The sequence below is a fragment of the Gloeophyllum trabeum genome, assembly GCF_000344685.1.
Source record: "Gloeophyllum trabeum ATCC 11539 unplaced genomic scaffold GLOTRscaffold_00002, whole genome shotgun sequence".
NCBI classification, from domain to species: domain Eukaryota; kingdom Fungi; phylum Basidiomycota; class Agaricomycetes; order Gloeophyllales; family Gloeophyllaceae; genus Gloeophyllum; species Gloeophyllum trabeum.
The window spans coordinates 1,823,757-1,845,022 of NW_006920411.1; the positions used below are offsets into that span (position 1 = coordinate 1,823,757).

General features: G+C 51.9%; 8 protein-coding genes across 8 annotated transcripts; 4 read left to right on the forward strand and 4 right to left on the reverse strand.

Annotated features, from left to right (window-relative positions):
* Positions 1–139: 139 nt before the first annotated feature.
* On the reverse strand, positions 140–1,481 carry GLOTRDRAFT_70749 (Dihydroorotase). Its single transcript, XM_007864198.1, has 5 exons — positions 1,349–1,481; positions 1,142–1,301; positions 943–1,088; positions 613–886; positions 140–553 (listed from the first exon to the last, which is right to left on the reverse strand). Exons 1-5 carry the CDS (start codon positions 1,463–1,465, stop codon positions 207–209), a joined length of 1,044 nt encoding a protein of 347 aa, XP_007862389.1. The 5' UTR covers positions 1,466–1,481; the 3' UTR covers positions 140–206.
* Positions 1,482–1,560: 79 nt separating this feature from the next.
* Positions 1,561–5,034, forward strand: GLOTRDRAFT_70752 (kinesin-domain-containing protein). Its single transcript, XM_007864199.1, has 4 exons — positions 1,561–1,663; positions 1,714–2,087; positions 2,142–2,575; positions 2,744–5,034. The coding sequence occupies exons 1-4, from the start codon at positions 1,633–1,635 to the stop codon at positions 4,812–4,814; spliced, it is 2,910 nt and encodes a 969-aa protein (XP_007862390.1). The 5' UTR covers positions 1,561–1,632; the 3' UTR covers positions 4,815–5,034.
* Positions 5,035–5,132: 98 nt separating this feature from the next.
* On the reverse strand, positions 5,133–5,989 carry GLOTRDRAFT_103401 (supernatant protein factor SPF C-terminal domain-containing protein; the record flags this gene model as incomplete). Its single annotated transcript, XM_007864200.1, has 6 exons — positions 5,133–5,162; positions 5,212–5,414; positions 5,468–5,505; positions 5,559–5,698; positions 5,753–5,806; positions 5,858–5,989. 6 exons carry the CDS (start codon positions 5,987–5,989, stop codon positions 5,133–5,135), a joined length of 597 nt encoding a protein of 198 aa, XP_007862391.1.
* A 1,007-nt stretch (positions 5,990–6,996) lies between these two features.
* GLOTRDRAFT_125685 (uncharacterized protein) lies at positions 6,997–7,894 on the forward strand (the record flags this gene model as incomplete). The annotated part of the gene is made up of 5 exons (XM_007864583.1): positions 6,997–7,023; positions 7,107–7,204; positions 7,278–7,429; positions 7,490–7,618; positions 7,677–7,894. The coding sequence occupies 5 exons, from the start codon at positions 6,997–6,999 to the stop codon at positions 7,892–7,894; spliced, it is 624 nt and encodes a 207-aa protein (XP_007862774.1).
* A 275-nt stretch (positions 7,895–8,169) lies between these two features.
* GLOTRDRAFT_125686 (uncharacterized protein) lies at positions 8,170–9,763 on the reverse strand (the record flags this gene model as incomplete). Its single annotated transcript, XM_007864584.1, has 12 exons — positions 8,170–8,307; positions 8,364–8,370; positions 8,436–8,470; positions 8,523–8,754; positions 8,814–8,829; positions 8,883–9,003; positions 9,057–9,169; positions 9,225–9,425; positions 9,497–9,531; positions 9,593–9,630; positions 9,685–9,691; positions 9,744–9,763. The coding sequence occupies 12 exons, from the start codon at positions 9,761–9,763 to the stop codon at positions 8,170–8,172; spliced, it is 963 nt and encodes a 320-aa protein (XP_007862775.1).
* Positions 9,764–10,734: 971 nt separating this feature from the next.
* GLOTRDRAFT_55317 (uncharacterized protein) lies at positions 10,735–13,317 on the forward strand. Its single transcript, XM_007863682.1, has 10 exons — positions 10,735–10,934; positions 10,982–11,540; positions 11,588–11,680; positions 11,737–11,970; positions 12,023–12,322; positions 12,378–12,673; positions 12,726–12,765; positions 12,818–12,987; positions 13,044–13,104; positions 13,158–13,317. The coding sequence occupies exons 1-10, from the start codon at positions 10,762–10,764 to the stop codon at positions 13,170–13,172; spliced, it is 1,941 nt and encodes a 646-aa protein (XP_007861873.1). The 5' UTR covers positions 10,735–10,761; the 3' UTR covers positions 13,173–13,317.
* A 416-nt stretch (positions 13,318–13,733) lies between these two features.
* Positions 13,734–17,633, forward strand: GLOTRDRAFT_125688 (uncharacterized protein; the record flags this gene model as incomplete). Its single annotated transcript, XM_007864571.1, has 17 exons — positions 13,734–13,807; positions 13,868–13,887; positions 13,937–14,002; positions 14,056–14,138; positions 14,194–14,340; positions 14,391–14,497; positions 14,552–14,642; positions 14,693–14,923; positions 14,979–15,714; positions 15,765–15,833; positions 15,888–16,084; positions 16,139–16,471; positions 16,530–16,719; positions 16,776–17,044; positions 17,100–17,366; positions 17,428–17,556; positions 17,607–17,633. 17 exons carry the CDS (start codon positions 13,734–13,736, stop codon positions 17,631–17,633), a joined length of 3,036 nt encoding a protein of 1,011 aa, XP_007862762.1.
* Positions 17,634–18,581: 948 nt separating this feature from the next.
* GLOTRDRAFT_33627 (uncharacterized protein) lies at positions 18,582–20,964 on the reverse strand (the record flags this gene model as incomplete). The annotated part of the gene is made up of 3 exons (XM_007863520.1): positions 18,582–19,641; positions 19,703–20,026; positions 20,084–20,964. The coding sequence occupies 3 exons, from the start codon at positions 20,962–20,964 to the stop codon at positions 18,582–18,584; spliced, it is 2,265 nt and encodes a 754-aa protein (XP_007861711.1).
* Positions 20,965–21,266: the final 302 nt, after the last annotated feature.

Here is a 21,266-nt window from a genome sequence, read left to right on the forward strand (position 1 = left end):
CATCCTGAGCGCTTTTGTGGGCGTATCTTGGATAGTGTATGCATGTCGTGGGAAGGGATAGGCGCCTCATTGCAGGCGTCCCATTGAGTCGATCAAAGGAATAGGGGAGAAGACACTCCCCACGGGGTATTATGTAGGTGCCTGTGGATATGTTATGCACAAGTCTGATACATGTTTACATTTGAATTCACTTTTACTACGGCAACTCAATGAACAATCTCCCAGTCCAGCTCCTTACCAGCCCAGAAGGGAACCACGCTTTCCTGCCCCAGAGCCCATCTATCTGCTACTTTCTTTCCAGAAACTTTCTTTAACACGACACGAGATTCCGTCTCTTTCGTAATCGGTCTGCCATAGAACGCCCTTCCGAACCCGCTCACGAAATTTTCCAACTTGTCCAAAGCACCGAAGGATTCGAGGAGGTGGGCGACGAGCGGCAGCAGAATGGGGGAAGTGTAGACTCCGGCAGCGCACGCGTGCGTGGGCGTACACGTCGACTTTGTTTCCGGAGGATGAGGTGCAGAGTCAGATCCCAGGAAGAACTTAGGATGTCCTTATGGGAAGCCAACGAACTCCATATGGTGACGGAACAGATCGCACTGCATGACTTACCCTGCTTTATGACCTCTCGTAGTGCTTCACGGTCATCAGGATACTTGGCGACTGGCTTGCAGAAGTTCCAAGCTTGACCAGCCCAGTCATCCACCGTCAGGGCCAGATGATGAGCGGTAATAGTGCAAGCAACAGTGGGTCCCAGGGCTTTGACAGCGTCGACGGCAGAACGCGTGGTAGCGTGCTCGAGCACAATGCGAAGCTTGGGGAAATCACGGTGCAGCTTGATCAGATGTGTCAGGAATTTGGGCTCCGCATTAAGAACACAGGTGTTCTGAGTGCGTGAGGACTGAATTTGAGGAGGTATGTCAAGAGACAGGGAGAACATACGGTGGAGGGGTCAGACGGCACTTCCCCGTGCAGGTTCAAGACCATATCAACCTCTTGCATGGCCTCAAAGACGGGATAGTAGACCTCGTAAGATTCTATTCCACCCTCCGAGTTGGTGGTCACCCCACGAGGGTAGGACTTGACACCTGTATCTCAATAGTGAAGCATCCGCCTGCGGTACTCGATAAGGAGGACTAACCGACGATGCCAGCAGCCTTTGCTTTACGAATCTCATCTGGTGTTAGTTCAGGGCATAGATACAAGGTCATCAAGTATTCTATCTCTGGATCTATCTTTTCCAATTCGCTCTTGTATGCCAAAGCCTGATCGGTCGTTGTGACCGGCGGCTTGAGATTGGGCTGTCGGGTATTAGCAATAAGCGTAAATTCAAACAATCCATACGTACCATAACATATGCGAGTCTGAATCCTCCTGCACGAACATGGGGAGTTACAAGGGTCGACAGAGCACCCTGGCGAAGGTGTACATGGAAGTCGGCTGGAGATGGGATGGAAAGAGACATAGCTGCGCGATCACGTGACGAGTTGGTTGGGACGCGTCGTGTTGACTTCCTTTCAGCCACTGCTTTCCCTACACACCACCATCTCCATTATTGATTTCGACTTCCACACACACATCAACAACTAGGGTACACAAGAACTTGGTCTTGAAACGCAGGCAGGAGCAAAGATGGTGGCTGCAGGGTCAATAACGGTCGCTGGTTCGTGACACCCTTTCTTTCTCCCGTAACCACCGTCTAATCGGCTCTAGTGCGAGTCCGTCCCCCCTCGGCTTGGGAAGCTGCCAGACTACCTGAACCATGCTACGATACACACATCCACGGAGACGCCGCTCTCGCAACCCCAGTCAACAAACCCATAACATCTCAATCAAGCCTCCGAGACATCGTACAAATAGTGGATGATCGGATTCTCACATTCGACCCGCCGGAGACGGACAGGTCGAAGGCCTTTGTAGAACGGGGATTTATGCCTCCCGGGACGAAGAGATACAAAGACAAGCGATTCATGTTCGACAAAGTATTCGGTCCTGAGGCTCGCCAAGTCGATGTCTACGATGCTACAGCGAAGCCTTTGTTACAGCCACTATTGGATGGGTACAATGCAACAGTGTTTGCCTATGGGGTAAGTCAACAATATCGACGGCAAGGCACGGACACAAGAGCTGATCGTACTTAGGCCACTGGATGCGGCAAAACCCACACTATCAGCGGGAACGAGAATGATCCCGGAGTCATTTACTTGACAATGGCAGACTTATTTCAGCGCATCGAAGACCGCAAAGACGAGTACATTGTGGACGTCACAGTCACCTTTCTGGAGATCTACAACGAAGAAATCCGCGATCTATTGGCTGAGCCGGGCTCTTCCGCACCCCGAGGCGGTCTTCAGATCCGCGAGGACAAGGTGGTCAAAGTCGCGGGCCTGGTAGAGCTACGCCCAAAGTCGGCTGAGGAGGTCGAGAAAATCGTTTTGCAGGGCAATAGTCGTCGGACACAATCGCCAACGCATGCCAACGAGACCTCTTCGCGGTCGCATGCAGTGTTGCAGGTGCATGTAACCCAATCGCCGAGGACCGCCTCCTTGACGGAACAGCGCACCGTGGCAACACTGTCGATTATCGATTTGGCTGGTAGCGAGCGGGCTGCAGCTACCACCAACATGGGCCAGCGCATGGTGGAGGGGGCGAATATCAACAAGTCTCTCCTGGCGCTGGGAAACTGTATCAACGCCCTCTGCGAAAGTGGCGGTGCAACTCGTCACGTACCTTACCGCAACAGCAAACTCACGCGATTGCTCAAGTTCTCGCTGGGGGGAAATTGCAAGACTGTCATGATCGTTTGCATTGCTCCGACATCGAATCACTTCGACGATACGCACAATACTCTACTGTACGCGGACAGGGCGACGAAGATCAAGACCAAGGTTGTCACGCGCAACGTCGTCAACGTTGACAGACATGTCGGTCGATACGTCGAAGCCATCAATAGGCTGAACGCCGAAGTAGCTGAGCTGAAAGCCAAGCTCGCGGGCAAACTGAACACGGAGGCTGAGATCGCCAGGCGGAAGAAGGTAGAAGCTAAGGCGGAGGTGGACAGGGCGCGGAACGACATGCAGTGCAAAGCAGAGCAGACCAAAGCATCTATCGCGGACGGCGCGACCTGTTCCAGCAGGATCGATGTTGCTCATGTCAGGCTCCAGATAATACGGTCTCGGCTGGCACAGATTGAGTCGCAAGGAAACGTGGACTCCCTTCCCTCCGATCTGGCAGCAGAAAGGGAGCTACTGTTATCCTTGGCCAAACCCGAAGAAGAGGTTCTTGCGCCCTCGTCCGCGTACAACACGCGGCTGCAGCGTTCAAATAACTCTAGCAACATGTTTGATGCCATGCTGCGAGCAGTCAGTGAAAGACGATCCGACAAGATGGACGAGGTCAGCATCGAGAATGTGAAACTCGATGGACGGTATCACAGGGCAGACATAGAACGGGTCAAGGCCGAAGCAAAACAGGAAGCATTGCGAGAAGCAGTCCAGGCGCAATCCGAGCTCGTGGTCAACCTTGTCGGGATGCTCGGTAGATGCAACATCATGCTAGCAGATGCCGGCCGGATGTTGCGCACTGCCTTAGATGAAGGAAAGGATGGTCTGGATGGTGCAGTCCGGACTGTCTCCTCCTCCCTCCAGAAGCTCGCGCAGACCAATGATGGGGCCTTTACAGAGCTCGTGGGTCATTGCGTATCCTCAAGCTCTTTATCGGCGACCCGTCCTTCCGCAATCGAAACGTTCTCGACGCACTCCTTCAGCTTCACACAACGCGTCGCTTCGGGTCCCATTATCTCCCAGCAAGCCAAGACGAAGATTAACAGAAGATCCTCCTCCTACGGATCGGTGGTGGGATCCCCAGGACGGAAGTCCCACAAGAACTCCCCGCGTAAATCAGCGCGGAACAGCCTTGTGCCATACCGACGGACGTCGGATAAGGAGAAGGAGAAGAAGAAAGGTGTACAGTGGAGAGACGAGGCCGGCCAGGGCGACATAGATGACGGTGGTCTTGGGCCAAAGGCATCTGCTCCCTGTACGTCACTAGACGGAGCCGAGGGCGAGAATATGCCCACATCCTCGTCGCAAAGGAGCGTCTCCAGAGCTGGCTCGGAGAGTGAATGGGAGGACGAGAAAACCGATGACAATGTCAGCATGAGCCTCCCTTCTGCGCCGACCCATGACCTATCTACGAGCAACGGCCTGTCTGGTAAGAGGATCACGGGGGCCAAGCGTCCTCGAGCTAGCCGCCTCGATCCTTCGTTCCTCAAGTCCCGTGGGTCGACGCTCTCCAGTCTGGCCGAGGATGAGGAGGATGAATGTCTGCCTAAACGTGCGGGCCCTCTAGCGGATCGTAATGTTAACATGGGCGAAAGCTCTTCCGGTAGCAGCATCAGCAGTTTGCACATTCCCAAAGGCAAAGACAGGCACGGCAGTCCCTCGAAACGCATCCCCGGCACGCCGAAAATCTCATCTGGAAAAGGGGGCCGACGAAGGTCGAGCATCGGGCCGTTGCGCAATGAGCGGGCAAGACGCAGGTCCAGTCTCATACCGCAGTTATCTCCTCGAGCTTCGGACACCAAAGCTGGTAGTTCCAGCCAGCGCGATGAAGGCAAGCTTTCACTTGGAGGCCCGCGGCGGGTGCCCATCGGCAACGAGGATATGTCGATTCGCCGTTCACCTGCTAAGAGGCCGAAGAGGATGTCTTTGCTAGCGCCAACCAAGTCGTACCGGCAGAAGGCTGTCAGCTTTGCTGACCCTAACTCTAGCGGGGATGTAAGCTTCCGGGGAGCGAAACCGTCGTGGCGTTGAATGACGCTTTTGGAGCGGTGATGTGAGGTTAGCCATGGGGACGGTATTGGAGTGTTAGAAGTTAACTCTTGTATACTCGCGAGCTCACCATATGTTATCCCTTGCCTGTTCAGTTTTACCATCATGTTATAATTCCATGTGTACCACGATCTTGAGATACCCTGTCCTCTCTAGGACTTTGTGATATTTATAATCGAGTTGATCGTAATGCCAGCTGTCTGGAGAGGCTGTCCTATACAGTCCGTCGGATGCGAAGTCAGATAGGAGCTGAACGCATTCTGTACCGTATACTATAAATTATCATCGTCCAGAACCCGATCATATTACACGTTTAACCTCGAAGAACGACTAGATAGCAGCTTCAGTACAAGGTATGACTTGAGACTGTGTGACTGACCTTAAGGTAATATACCTGCCATGCAACTACAGAAAACACTAGTATTGCCTGCAATATGGACCACCACTTCACTCGAGAGTTTGTCGACTCCGCAGTGTTACGATGTCTTCGCTCCCGAACAACGATGTACTCTTGCTCATCCTTCACTGACTTCAATCCATTCGCCAGGTCCCTTATTTCACGCTCGACAGGAGCAATAGTGTCTGAAGGGTTGTTGCTCAACATATGACCCAATGCACTTCACACATGGACATACCATCTTCACCGACGTAGATCACTCCGTGCACATTGAAGCTAGAGAAAGTTATGAGATCTTCATCGCTGGATCTCAGCAAGAAGTATCTCACCTGACAAGCTTGTCTGCTACAGCACTCATCTGATTCGAGAAGCAATACTCATGCCGTCCGTCTTTCTTTGCTGTGATGGACACACTCCCGGTGGACTGCTTTATATGTTTGCCAAGCGCGTGGTTATCTGGGTCTGCTAGCTATCCTCTCTGTCAGTAATTCATTAGTAAGCGTAAAGAGAAGGCGCTCCTCACCCAAAAGTCAATGTCCAAGTGACCTCCGCCTCCGACTTGGTACGTGACGGTCATCTAATTGTCGACTCAGTTCACGTACGGCACTTCAGTGAATATTCCACGCGCCTGGTCGTTTATGTGGAGGTCCTCAAAGAAGCACTCCTTTTTGGAGGCAGCCACTTCTATCATATGGCCATGAACGAGACACGGCAGGAGAGCAGCCAGCGTGCAGAACAGGGCGAACACGCTCGGGGTCATTAAGCCCCGCATCTTGGTCTTCGGTATGTCTTGACCAGCAATAAAACCGAGCCCAATAGTCGTGACTGCAGGGTCGACGTTGAGAGGGTATTCCAGCGAACCACCTGCTACTAGTCGTTGTCGCGATCGAGGCGTGTACAGTGTCGGTCGCTCAAAACCGACGCCTCGGGCATAGCCGAACGCGTGATGGTATCTCGTCCCGGGCAAAGACTCCAATGGGCCTGAAAACAGGGCCAATCGACTCGGATTGCCCGTAGCTTTCAGGCTATCTGATTACTTTCTCGAAATTCCAATATTTAAAAATTTGACATACCTGAAAAGTGAATTTGAAGCGGAGTTGCGTCGGAGTTACCATATATAGATATGCATTGATGGCTGTAATTAGTAATACGCCCTAACCCTAATGTAGTTAACCCATAATGGGTCTACTACCCCTATGTCAGGTCCCATTCTTGTTACACAGTTCTTGATACTCAGAGTGTCAGGTAAGCTTGAGGGCATATGAGCTGACTTGTGGAGATCTAGAATCATATAATACGCCCTCATACAGCACTATTTCTGGAGTAAGGTCACCCTGAAGGGGCACTGGGACTTCTGTGAGTGAGGATACCTCACCTTTCGATGCTTGTTATACACCATTCAACTCCAGGATCATTCCCTCAGCGAAATCCGCAATATTGAAATTTCTACCCCTAAAAGTGAACGCTTACGTAATCCATCAAAAAATCGAAATTGCAGGATTACGCAAATTTTGGCCAGGTTTATGTTTCAAATTTTTTTCTGGAGGTCTGCGGCGCCCTAATTAAGGCGCTATGGAGGCGCCGATCCTTAGTGACCGACACTGTAGGCGTACAGACCACTGCAGGGTAAGGACCGCTGGTACCTGCGGTGTCTGGAGTCCGCGTTGCATTGCTCGCGCACGCGACGTTGGCTTTACTCCAGATCTTTCTTCTTGACTCCATATCTTCAGTTTCTTCAATCCATACCCGAGCTTTCTCTCTTCAATCATGTCTGAAGACGCCCTCGCACCCAGAGTGAGTAACCCCTTGTGCCTCTATGTTTCGGACAGAATATAGACGTATAAGTGCTTTGTGCCGCTCACTGCGTCTTTTCGTAGGAAGAAGAGACCGATGCCCACTTCGAGCCCGTCATCAAGCTTACAGAGCAAGTAGAGACGAAGACATTTGAGGAGGATGAGGATGTCTTGTTCAAGATGTACGTTCTACGTCAATTACCGTGATCGCGACTGATCGGCTTGGATGTCCTTGCCATTGCTTTTGATGTACAGGCGCGCAAAGCTTTTCCGCTTCGCCACTGACAGCTCCGAATGGAAGGAACGCGGTACTGGGGACGTCCGTCTGCTTCAGCATAAGGAGACCAAGAAAATCAGACTGGTGATGAGGCGCGATAAGACCCTCAAGGTCTGCGCGAACCACTTGAGTGCGTAACTTACTCCTCGCCCGAATTACTGGTCCCGACGCGTCAAATGCCCTTTACTAGTCTCCTCTGAGATGCGGCTACAGCCAAACATTGGTTCCGACAGGAGTTGGGTCTGGAAGGTGGCTGCTGACTACTCTGAGAGCCCTCCAACGTCAGAGACGCTCGCAATACGCTTTGCCAACGCCGAAAGTGAGCGTCGACTGTGTCTGGTTCTTGAAACCTGTGTGCTGACCGCCATCACTTCCAGATGCTAACCAGTTCAAGGCTGCGTTCGAGGATGCCCAGCGACGGAACTCAGATCTCTCGGGTGGCGCTGCAGGCGAGCCGGCTGCTGAGTCCAAGACCGAGGAGGCTAAGCCCGAGGAGAAGAAGCCCGAGGCTGAGGCTGAGGCAACTAAGGAAGAGAAGACTGAGGAGGCTCCCGCAGAAACAGAGAAGACCAAGGAGGAAGAGTCCAAAGACTAAGCTTTCGTCTTTTCTTGTGCCTGGTCCCCGATGATTCCCTGTTCCTGTTTTGTCTTGCAGTCATAAATTGCACTTTCGTCAGGTAGATCATTAAGTAGCATACCGTGCAGCGCGAAGTCAATGAAGTGTTGTATTTTGGAGTCCCGTATCCAGTGGACACTCGATGACCAATTACTCCGTCCCACACAGCAGTGCTAAATCCAAACAGTTCTCAGAAAGGACCGAGTAGTGATGACAACAAACTATTGATACAAACAAGTGGTATACCGTAGATATCAACGCGTCTCCTTCTCCCAGCGTGTCTCCTCCTCTGCCCAAGCCGACCAGAATTCTGCGCCTTCTCCCCATCTCCAGTAGAGAGGCGATGTCTCGCCTCGCACAACGGGGTCCGTAATCAGTACGTGTCGGATGTTCTGAAAGCTAGGTTCAGTTTCTGCTCTTTCGGGTATGTGCGACGGAAGGTACATACTGAACCGCTGGGAAATATAGCAAAGGACGGTCTTAACAAAACGGATTCTCAAGAAAAAAATGTAGCACTCACGGGACTTCATACATAGGCTCCAAGAGCAACGTTTCCTACGGAGCACCTTAATGACGATCGGAACAAGGAGGATTCCTAGCCACGTACCATGATTCCCCTCAAGCCTCTAGCGCCGCCGCCTCTATCCGCGGCCTTTTGACAGATCTCGTCCAAGGCCTTGCTCGTGAACCGGATCTCGACACCCGAGTACCCAAAAAGTGCAGTGTACTGTGACACCAGCGATCCTTTGACATCAGTCAAGATCCGCCGCAGATCTAATACTGATAGCGGTGCCAATGTCGTGATAGACGGTAATCGCGAGATGAACTCTGGGATAAAGCTATGCGAGTGATATGAACCGGTTGTGTATTGGATCCGTGCTTATACTGGAGGACTTACCCATATTGTATGAGATCTGAAGTACGTGGTTAGGACAGGACAGTTTACGATGATCATCGAGCGAAATACCTTGAGGCTCAATCTGCTGCAGAACGTCGTCCTTTGGTCGCTTATTAGGTGTGAAGAAAGGAAGCGAACTCTTCGGTTGGTCGTTTGAGACTGGGGCAAGGTTGGCCCCGAAGCCAATAGACTGAACAAGATCATCACGATTTATGCCCAAGCATGCAGTGAAACTGGACTTACACCCTTGGCAACACGCCGTCGGATGACGTTATCCAGACCGACGAAAGCCCCGCTCAGGATGAACAGCACGTTGGACGTATCGATGTGGAACGTATCCGGACGACCGGCGCCAACTACGAGAGGTAAACGTGAGCGGTATCACGATGCAGCCATTCGCATCATTCTTACGAGGGCTGGTTGCTCTCGCTGCCCGAGAGCGCACCTCACCGACAGGCGGTACAGCCTCCGGAGGCACGCCCTTGGCTTGCACGCTCACAACTGAACCTTCCATCATTCGGAGCAAGGCTTGTTGGACCCCTTCGCCACCGACGTCTCGGGTACCTTCTGGGCCTCCCGAACCCGACTTGCGGCCAATCTTATCTACTTCGTCTATGTAGATGATCCCGGTACTAGAGAGATATGTCAGGTAGGACTGCTAGGGGGGGAAGAGCCTCAGGTACCTGGCTCGGCATGGATCCCAGTTTGCTGCTTGAAGCTTTTAGAGCCCAGCACACGTTAGCAAAATTGTATGCTTCTTTCGCCCTGTAATAACGCACCAATCTCTGGACACAGACGTCGACGTCTTCGCCGACATCTACAATGCCCATCAATCACCTGAATAATCCACACTGACATCGATAATACTGACATCCAGCCTGCGCAAGAATATCAGAAGCACGGCAATGAGAGACGACCGATGATGCTAACTTGGGTAAATGACGTAGCATCGCTGACGGAGAAAGGGACATCAAGAATTCTTGCCAGAGTCCTCACTAGCAAGGTCTTCCCTATATCCGCATTAGTAAAGACCCACATGTTTGGTCACGGTGCTCGCACCAGATCCTGTCGGCCCACTCCACGATCATTGATTATCCTCCTTCGGTATGAAGGCATTATTCAGTACTCACATTACAAGTACGTTGCTCTTCTCAAATAAAGGGAGAGGGTTCTTGGGCTGTAACGATACGGGGGCCAAGGAGAGTCGACGGGGATGAGGGTGCAAATGAGCTGAGGCCACACCAGCGCGAGCTAGACGGTTATATCAGGATTGCTGACGCGCATTCAATAGGTCCAAGCTGACAATCCTCGGGGTCGGACTCTGCCCAGTCCACTTCAGGCTCATTAGGCTGTGCGGCGAAGTTGGCGCGAACGCGATTGTAATGGTTGAATACCCTTGGATGCCTCAGGTACAGCGGGGAATAGAGCGGAACACGTAAACACGTACGCGACAGACAGGACTTTCTTCGCATTCTCCTGCCCAACTACGAATTCGTCCAGGTAGCGGACCAGCTGTTATTCTGATGTGCACCTTGCTAGACAACATCAAACAAACAAGGAGTACCTGTTTAGGTGTAGCTAATCCAGGATTTCTCGCATAGTAATCCTGAGATGCGTCCGAGGGGAAATGTTCATGTTTGGCTTGTGTCCAGACACTGCGTTTCAGACGTAACCGGCGCGACGTACGCCACATATTCCGAGCTGCGCGACGGTGCCCGCCAGATAGTCTAGACTGAAGTACAGCAGACGTATTCACCCTACAGGCAGACTGTAAAGAGTGTCAAGTGCTGGATGAGAGGCGCTGACTGGATCAAGATTCGAGCAGCGCTGCTTTACCTAATCGGGTCCGCATCCCATCATACAGTGGCGGTGCAGGAGGTTCCCCGCCTCCTGGACCCTCCCACTTCATCCTGCTTACCTTGCCAATCTCGCCAGCGACTGGATCGCCATGCCCCGATATCGCTCTCTCTCCCGGTCCCCTGTGAGGGACGACTACCACCGTAAGTCGTCCAAACATGATCACGACAGTAAGCGCCACCGCAGTAGAAGTGGCGAACGGGAAGAACCGTCGCGCAGAAGGACGAGAAGTCCCAGCGTAGATGATGACCGACGGGAGAAGAAGTGCGTATGCATCTACTGTATACGAACATGTCTAATGAGTGATACAGGCGCAAGCGCGACAAGTCTGCGGAAAGGCGAGCCCGAAAGGAAGAAAAGAAGAAGCTCAAAGCCGAAGAGGAGGCCCGCCAAGTCGCCGAACTCAGTGTATACAGCGCCACCGACAACCCATTCCACGACGTGAATCTTGGACAGCAGTTCCGATGGCACAAAAAGCTGGAGAAAGAGAAGAAGCAGGGTCTCTCGCTTGCTGAAGTTGAGAGAAGGGAGGCTCTGAAGCGCCAGCAAGCGAAGGAGGAATTGGAGCGATTGAACAGGAGACGCGCCGAGCGCGAGGCGGAGCAGCGTCTTAGGGAGGAGGAGGAAGCGAGAATGGCGAGGTTGGCCGAGTCTGCGCAGATGGCAGATTGGATTGCGAAGGATGGCGAATTTCAGCTAGAGCAAGAGAGGAGACGGGCCGCTATCAGGATCAAGGAGAAGAGGGCAAAGGCCGTTGATTTCTTGGCCTTGAATCTCAGGTACATTCGTCCGGTCAAAGACGACGAAGAGAATGCAGACCTGGACGAGGGGCTGGAAATTGATCTCGACGAGCCATACAACATATTCGACGTATGTGGCTTGCTGTTCTTCTTGTCATCTGCTTATGTTGTGTACAGAGCCTCTCACCGGATCAAGTTGAAGAGCTGCATGACGACATTGAACATTATCTGTCGCTCGAACAAGATGAAGTGAACATCGACTTCTGGACGGTATGTTCAAAGTCATGTCATTGCAAAGACGGCAAATTTACTGAACCTTCCCATAGAATATGATGGTCGTCTGCAAAGACAAACTGGATAGAATAAAGATAGACCGGCGCATGGGAGTAGAGGCAGCTGCGGCTGTGGAGGCACAAGTTAATGCCCTCCTCTCTGGGAAGTCCTACGACCATCTGGTGGCCCTTCAGAAGTCCATCCAAGCCAAGCTCACCAGCGGGGAACCGGTCGATACGGATTACTGGGAAAACCTTCTCAAGAAACTGCTGGTATGGAAGGCGAAGGTAATACATGTCACCTTATCTGGGATCACGTAACTGATTATACTTTTGATAGGCCAAGCTGAAGAGTTTCCACGAAGTTGTCGTACGGAACAGACTGGAACAGCTCCGGAAACGTCAAAGAGACGAAGCCCTCCAAGCACAGGAAGAACTCTTGGCGGGCGTTGCTCACCGAGCTATGGACAATGAAGTTCCTGCTCCCTCAACTGCCCCGGCCGAGCGAGAGGCTGTCCCAGCAGAGGAGATTGAGCCATATGACAGGTCTATGAGCCCTCCCCTGATCGACATTACGACACTACCTTCTGAAGAGCGACAAATTGATATTGTTACGCAGGAGGAGGACTTACGCGCTCTGGTATGCTCCGCTGGTTTTCCCGGCAAGCCTCTTGATACTGACCTTCTACTTACAGTTCGAGAAGCGTCGTAGTGTGGCAGGCTCAAGATTCATCCCAAGAGCCTCCCGTCCCACCCCTGAAATCCAGGATGCGGAGGCACCCAGTGGTGCTGACCTGGCTTCTGAAGCCTTGTACCGTGCCGAGGCCGAACGGGAGCTGGACGAGGAAGAAGAACTATTCAATTTGGAAGAGAATCTACCCACGCCTGCTACGTACAACTGGGAAGACAAGTACAGACCCAGAAAGCCGAGATATTTCAATCGCGTGCATACGGGATATGAGTGGAATAAATATAATCAGACGCACTACGAGTATGCTCTCTTGATATCGTTTATGTCCGACCGTGACTAATGTGTTATGTAGCACTGACAACCCTCCTCCGAAGGTTGTCCAGGGCTATAAGGTATGTCTCGATATTCCGGAATTGTGTGGAGATTATTGATTTGTGGCTGTAGTTCAATATATTCTATCCGGATCTCATTGACAAGTCGAAGGCCCCGACTTACAAGATCATCAAGGAGCCCGGCAATGACGAGACTGTTCTGCTGTACTTCACAGCAGGACCCCCATACGAAGATATCGCATTCAGGATTGTAAACCGTGAATGGGAGTTTTCTCATAAGAGGTATTTCTTTGCGCGACCACCGCTTAAGGACATCGTCCTGACCAAACATATTACAGGGGTTTCCGCTGTAGTTTCGATCGAGGTTGCCTGTCTCTTTGGTTCAATTTCCGCCGTAACGTGAGTCCTTGCTATATGTGCTTCGTTGCTTGCACTGACGTGACTGCTCGTAGTTCTATCGAAAGTAGGGCATCCAGTATGCTGCATTTGGTCTGATTGTATCCTATACTCTCCTGTTCATCATGTTTTTTTCCGGCATATTTATCGCGCAAAAAGGTAGCAGCTTTGCAAATGGCATATCGCATCTCAGTCTAAGGATCTCGTTGACATAAGTTGGTCTGTACAGCCGCAGAGAACCTTTCTTCCGAGAGGGTGTTTGGATTACGAACCCTTATTAATAAATAAGTTCCCCTCAATTTCGCCTTGAACTTCATGCTCTTTTCGTCACAAATCCTGAACGTTACCGGGAGGACACGGTGGACATTCAGCTTTGCTTGTGTAAACCGTGGCTATGGCCGTACCGTTGCTCAGCGCTCAGCGCTGAGCTTTACAGCTCGGCTGTGGCGATTGGCTGTCCGAAGCCAGCTTAGTCATACCTAGTACCGCACTCATAGAACGCGTAAAGGCGCCGCGCGTCCAATATAAGGCTGCTCAGGACTGCTTCACTTATTCACTTCTGGGCTCACACCGTACGCGATTGTGCATAGATATCTAACGACCACTCTTGTATTTGATAGTTTCTAAGGATAATGGCCGCAAACCTCCCGTCCGCGATGGACATCGACGAGACGGCCATCGACGAAGGCCTCTACTCGCGGCAGCTGTGAGTGTCCTCTTGACTTGACCAAGCTCGAGAATTGGAATAACCTCTGCGCATCCAAAGCTATGTTCTTGGCCATGAAGGTACGATTTTCACAATCCCATCGATGTGCGGCATCTGATCTGGTTGTAGCGATGAAGCGGATGGCGGCTTCGAACATCCTCATCGTAGGGGTACAAGGATTGGGCGTCGAAATAGGTCACTATTTGTAGTCCAACACGCTGCACCGTTGTCTCATGTATTATTTTCAGCTAAGAACGTCTGTTTGGCTGGTGTCAAATCCGTTACCATCTTCGATCCCGAACCCGTCAAGATCCAGGACTTGAGCACACAGGTACGTTCCAAGCGCGAATTGATGTTTGTGCTGGTTCGAGGGCTATCTGCGATAGTTTTTCCTTCGTGAGGAGGATATTGGCAAATCCCGTGCTGCAGTGACGGTCCCCCGACTGGCTGAACTCAATGCATATGTGCCTGTCCGCGACCTTGGAGGACAGCCTGGTCAAGAGATCACCGTTGATATGATTCAGGGATTCCAGGTTAGTGGATGTATCTCACCACTGCGACCTCATCTAACATTCCTCTCCAGGTCGTTGTCTTGTGCGGCGTCCCAATCGCGAAGCAGCTGGAGATCAACGACTGGACACATAAGAACGGAGTCCACTTTATTGCTGCTGAGACACGTGGTTTGTTTGGGTATGTGCATGGTTTTGGTGCGTGACGTCGCTATGTCCTCTAACATTTTGTCAGTTCGGCCTTCAATGACTTTGGCCCAAAATTCACCTGCGTGGATCCCACTGGCGAACAGCCGCTGACCGGCATGATCGTTTCGGTCGAGAAGGTATGTCACGCCGTTAACGATGTACAAACTGAACCCAATATGTCTTCCAGGACAAGGAAGGCCTTGTCACGACTCTTGACGAGACCCGGCACGGCCTCCAAGATGGAGACTTCGTGACCTTCAGTGAAGTTCAGGGTATGGAGGAGCTCAATGGCTGCGAACCCCGGAAGGTCACCGTCAAAGGCCCGTACACGTTCACCATCGGAGACACATCGAATTTCGGCGATTACAAAACCGGTGGTATCTTCACGCAAGTCAAGATGCCGAAGATTCTTGAGTTTGTATGCGCTCGTAGTCCGTTATGTTGGTTTCCAGAAGTTAACTATAATGTCCCAGAAATCCCTTCGAGAGTCTCTCAAATCGCCGGAATACTTCATTACTGACTTCGCTAAGTGGGAACGACCAGCTACCCTTCACGCGGGTTTCCAAGCTTTGTCAGAGTTCCGCGTGCAGAACGGCCGCCTTCCTCGCCCTCGCAACGCTGAAGACGCGGCACAAATTCTAGCTTTGGCGAAGAAGCTGGAGCAAGAAGTAGACGAGAAGGTCATCACCGAACTGGCCTACCAGGCGTCTGGAGACGTATCTCCTATTATCGCCGTCATGGGAGGCTTCGTTGCTCAAGAAGTTCTGAAAGCCTGTTCCGCCAAATTCCATCCTATGGTGCAGCATATGTACTTTGACTCATTGGAGTCTCTCCCTGCTACTGCTCCCACGGAGGCAGATTGCCAACCCATCGGTTCCCGTTACGACGGCCAGGTGGCCGTCTTCGGCAAAGTATTCCAGGACAAGATCGCCAACTTCCGCGAGTTCTTGGTGGGTTCCGGCGCTATTGGTTGTGAAATGTTGAAGAACTGGAGCATGATGGGTCTCGGTGCTGGGCCCAGGGGCATTATCCATGTCACTGACTTGGACACGATCGAGAAGAGTAACCTGAACCGACAGTTCTTGTTCAGGGCCAAGGATCTCGGGAAGTTCAAGGCTGAGGTTGCCGCGGCCGCGGTAGCGGCCATGAACCCTGACCTGAAGGGACACATTTTAAGCAAGCAGGAGCCTGTCGGTCCCGATACAGAAAGTGAGTATGTCCCTTCATACTGACATGCGGTTACTCATGTGTGATTTCAGATGTCTACGGCGACGAATTCTTCGATGGCATTGACGGCGTCACAAATGCACTGGATAATGTGAAAGCTCGTGCGTAAACTCGACTGATCTCGTCCGTTCATCTGCCTCACTCAGCGGATATAGGTCAGTACATGGACCAGCGCTGCGTCTTCTACTTGAAGCCATTGCTGGAGTCTGGGACCCTTGGAACGAAGGGCAACACGCAAGTCATCGTACCTCACTTAACGGAATCTTACTCATCATCGCAAGACCCACCGGAGAAGGAGACCCCTTCATGCACTGTCAAGAACTTCCCCAACGCTATCCAACATACCATTGAGGTCTGTGGTATTCATAAAATGAAGGAGGCTCGATCGTCTCACAACACCCTGTAGTGGAGTCGTCAAGAATTTGACAACTTGTTTGTCAAGCCTGCACAGTCGGTGAACTCGTACCTGTCCGAGCCCAACTACTTGGAAAGTACGTTGAAGTACTCTGGCCAGCAGAAAGAGCAGCTGGAACAGCTAGTGTCATTCCTCGTGACGAACAAGCCTCTGACATTCGAGGAGTGTATTGTGTGGGCGAGGCTGCAGTTCGAAGAGAAATTCAACCACAACATCCGACAGCTGCTGTATAGTTTGCCCAAGGATGCCGTTACCAGCACGGGTCAGCCGTTCTGGAGTGGGCCCAAGCGAGCGCCCGATCCGTTGAACTTCGATTCCAACGATGTAGGTGGAGCGACGCCTAAGGTCTATGATGCATTTACTGATGATACCTCGCACGCAGCCTCAACACCTCGCCTTCATTATCGCCGCAGCTAACTTACACGCCTACAACTACGGGTTACGAGGGGAGACAGACCCAGCAATCTTCAAAAAGGTGGCCGACTCCGTCGTTGTGCCAGAGTTCACTCCCAAGAGTGGTGTCAAGGTTCAGATCAATGACAACGATCCCGCACCGGAGGGTGGCAACACCGGTGGGTGATAGTTCCCTACTAACAATCTATACCTCAGGGTTAAATATAACCCTCAGATTCCGGTGATGCGTCCGAACTTGTCAAGAAGCTCCCGGCACCATCGTCTTTGGCTGGTTACCGTCTCAGCCCTGTGGAGTTCGAAAAGGATGATGACACCAACCATCACATCGACTTCATCACAGCTGCTTCCAATTTGCGGGCGATGAACTATCACATCCAGATAGCCGATCGGCATACAACAAAGCAAATTGCCGGAAAGATCATCCCAGCCATCGCCACTACGACGTCCTTGGTCGTGGGGCTCGTCTGCCTGGAGCTGTACAAGGTGCGTGGTACGGCCACGCAGATACTCAACGCGTCTAACTATTGCTATCAATCAGCTGATTGACGGGAAGGACAAGTTGGAAGATTACAAGAACGGTTTTGTCAATCTCGCTTTGCCCTTCTTCGGTTTCTCAGAACCGATCGCTGCGAAGAAGAATAAGTACGGCTCGACGGAGTGGACCCTCTGGGATCGATTCGAATTTAAGGGTGACCCAACCTTGAAGGAGGTCATCGACTGGTTCAAGAAAGAGTTGAATCTGGAAGTCGGTATGGTCAGTCAAGGCGTGAGCATGCTATGGAGTTCGTTCATTGGCAAGAAGAAGGTATGTGCTAATTTGCTCGAGTGAAATCTCTCTCATAAGTTATCTTACCCGTATGTTACAGAGCGACGAGCGGTTGCCAATGAGATTCAGCAAGTTGGTGGAGCATGTCAGCAAGAAGCCTATACCACCTCACGTGAAGCACCTCATAGTGGAAGTAATGGTTTCGGATGAGAATGACGAGGACGTTGAGGTGCGTTCTCCCTCGCCAACCATTACTATGATTTCTGAACATATCTGCAGGTACCGTTCATTGTCGTCAGGATTTAGTTGTATCATACGTCGGCGCTTGTATGAGAATAAGAATAGAAGAAGTACTGTCACCTTACCAGCTAGCAGGATTTGGTACCACGCGAAGTATAAGACGAACGCACGTAAAATCTCCGTTGAACGCAAGCTATACGATACATATTCGGAGAACAACAGGAAACTGGTGCATGACTACTTACCTACTGAACAACGCAAGACAACGGCAAAATGGGAAGTGACCAGCGCAAAGATGTACAACGCGAAGAGAGTAGAGATCGACTGGTTTTGGGATTTTCTACGTTTTTATGCATGTTTGTGATTCGTAAAGCGTGAAGCGTGAGCAAAGCGGAAAGGGATGGGTCAAAAGACAAACATAAGGATTAATATGACCGTAGTGATACTAGTGATAGACGACTGTTTGAAGAGATTCCGCTAGAGAAATCAAGGAGAAAAGCCGCGAGAAATCGTAACAGTCCAACGAGGATCGAGGGCAATCCTGCTGATACCCTGAGAATAGTACTGTCGGAGGCATACGAAGGGCGATCCCTCGTACCTCCACCCATTAGCCGTATCAGTGTCCGAGGCGAAGTATTCGAAAGCCGAATGACCGAGATATAAATACTCGAGATGACGAGATAATAACAATCGCCAGAAAAGCTTCCGGCGAGTTTGGCCAATTCCTGTCGACAGGATGGATATGTCGCTTATATGCAATGAGGTTGACCTTGAGAGATGAAGACAAAATACAGAGATTGATAATCCGAGAGAGACAGATGAGTTACTTGCAGAGAAATTGTGGCCGCAAGAGGACACTGTAAGGGCCGAACCGGAACCATTCTATTCGGAGCACGCTCGAGACGAGCATTGGAAGACCTTGGCCCAGGAGGCTGGGTTGAAGATAAGACATGCAATGACGGCAATAGGACCTGATTTGACTCTAGGCTGTCTTCTTTAAAGAACGGAATAAGCTCAGGCGCGGAGCCAGGTCTGTTGATAGTCGACCCGGGGGCCAGGAGCAAAAGAATGCGCGTAAGGAGCAGGGTATGAGTAACTCGGAGCCGCCCAATGATATTCGAAAGGACCCGGCATACGATACTGCCCAGCGGACATATGCACTTCGGAGTAGCCATAGTCGACGCGAGCTTGCGATCGCGAGCGTGCATGATGAAGAGCGCACTGGGAATTAGCGTGGTCGTAAGATACCGAATGCGAGCGCGAACGGGTGGAAGGATGAAGACAGGAGCCACCGCAATCACCCGATACGTTTGCATAACCAGCATTCTCGTGCATGTAAGTGGGAGGGACTGACGGCTTTGAAACCGCGTAGCCCGCCCAGTTGGGATAGACGGTGCTGGCAGGTGCAATGTAAGGAGGGGGAGGGACGACATAGTTCACAGGAGCAGGCACAAGTGGCGGGCGGACGGCGATGTATTGACCGTTCTCCCTGTTCCTCTGCGACACTATAGGTTCGTCGGCAGCAGGACTCCACTTTGCCGGTGGAGGCAAATTGACATCTCGGTCATGGGTCTGTCCACCGCTATGAAGCGCGCTTCTCGAGCTCGACGCAGTACTTCGGACAGAACCTGACCTGCTGATACGACGTCTCGGAAGATACTCTTCCCTCAATGGCCCATCTTCGTCGAGGTCAATTTCAAGGACATCGACACCCGGGTCAATGATGCCTTCCTCCCTCTGGGCCTTCTCCAGTCGACGATCTTCCAATCCCAGGAATACTGGTCCCAACGTCGTTCCCGAGCAGGTTCTCTCACCGCAGTCATGGTGGGCATTAGTGGTAGACGGGACAACCATCAGATCCTCAAGCGTTTTCTTAATGATGGCATGAGGACTGCTCGAAGGACGAGATATCGGTTGAGGCGTGGCACCTGGCAATGACACATGGTAGTCCAGGAGGCGCTGGAGCCAATTGGACCAGACATCAGCGTCAATGGAGAGATCGTGGCCGAAGAAATGCAGCGCGAGTGACTCCAGCCTATTCAATGACAGAATAGGGACGCTGGATATAGTATGCCTAGAGCCCAAGAGAAAGCTGTCAGTGACTAGTCAGTACTGTGGATAGATATGCAACATACCAAGTCTTGTTGGAGAAAGTATGGTCGTCCAACCACTTGTTCGCGAGCATACAGCCCAGGACAATAAGCTTGTAGGGGGCTTTGGCAACAGACTCCTTGTCTATGCCTTGCAGCGAATCATTCAGTAGTTCCGTCCTGAACTGGGCCTCCCTTACACGGTCAGGCCCAAAGTTGATCGGGCCCAGAAAGGCTGGGAGCCGGAGTATGTACCAAACAGCCAGGAAGACGGCCGAAGGCTGTAACAATGTGGACAGGAACAACCCGCGAACAGATCCGGCCAAGTAGCTAGGGGGCGAGTTTGAGTATTCCAACAAAGGGTTCGCACTATACATAAGGTCAGCATAATATTCCCAATGGGAACCCTGCAGCAAAGACACGTACCCATGCTCCGTGTATTCGGCTGGTAAGCCCATGCCAGTAACGCAAGCCTTCCAGACATAACTCGCAACCCATTCCGACAGGGGTTCGGCTAACTTTCTGTAAGCAGCCGACGCTACAGGGGCGGTCGCGGAGTCCGACACCGAAGGCGCTACTTGATGGACCGCTTGCGCATCCTTGTTGACGTCCTGCTGAGGCTGATACTGAACCATGGAGTACGTATAGTGATACTCCTGAGGGTAGTAGTTGGGCGGCGCGGGCATGGATTCGTACACCTGGACAGGCGGACCAGTGGCCATGGCTCGATCAACGTATTCTCCGAAAGGAGTGACCGGCTCAGGAGGACTGGAATCGGCCTCCCCACCGTCCGCTTCGGGCGACATATCCTCGAAAACGGGGGTGAATGCACCCTTCTCATACGCGTTCTCTTGCTTCAGCTCCCTAACGCGCAGAACTTCCCCATAACGGTGCCAACCACCGTTGGTATCTCTCCCGTTCCGAGAGGCACTATCTCCGTGCATCGTTCTACCTTCAGCGTCCATAACCTCGGACTTGGGCTGCAGGCCTGGTGACACGGGCGGAATACACGCTTCCGCGCGAACTCCTTTAATGACAGTCGCGTTAGCCGCGACCGTCAACCCTTTGTCAAAACTTCTCGTGGCGGACGTCTCCTCCCAAGTCTCGCGCGATTTATTGCGCCGCCAGGAGGGTAATGAGTTGATCCACTCTTCACGTGACCCAAAAGACGGAGGCGGACCCAAAGGGACCAAAGGCAAAGAAGTCTTCAGATGTCCGAGGACAGAACGCGGGGGTTGATTACGGTCGCCAGATTGATGATGCTTGATAACTCGATGTGCTGGTGACCGATAGACAGGAACTGGCATCGGCAAGGGGGAGGTGTTCCCAAGGAGTTTGTCGTGCGTCAAGCGAGACTTGGCAACCGACGACAAAAACTGTTGCGTGGTACTCCTTCTTCAAGAAAGAGCGTGACTAGATGGAAAGGCGGTCGTAACGTAGGTCGTGAAGGATTCAGAGACAGGTGAAGCGGACTGTCGAGAGTCTAGGGGGAAGGGGAGTGGCGGCGGGTGGCGAACGCACAACGAAGGCGTGCCTTTTCAGAGCAGGAGAGAGAAAGGGCAGGTACAAACACCGTCAGAGCCTGGAGGGCCGGGCGGTGTTGCAAACC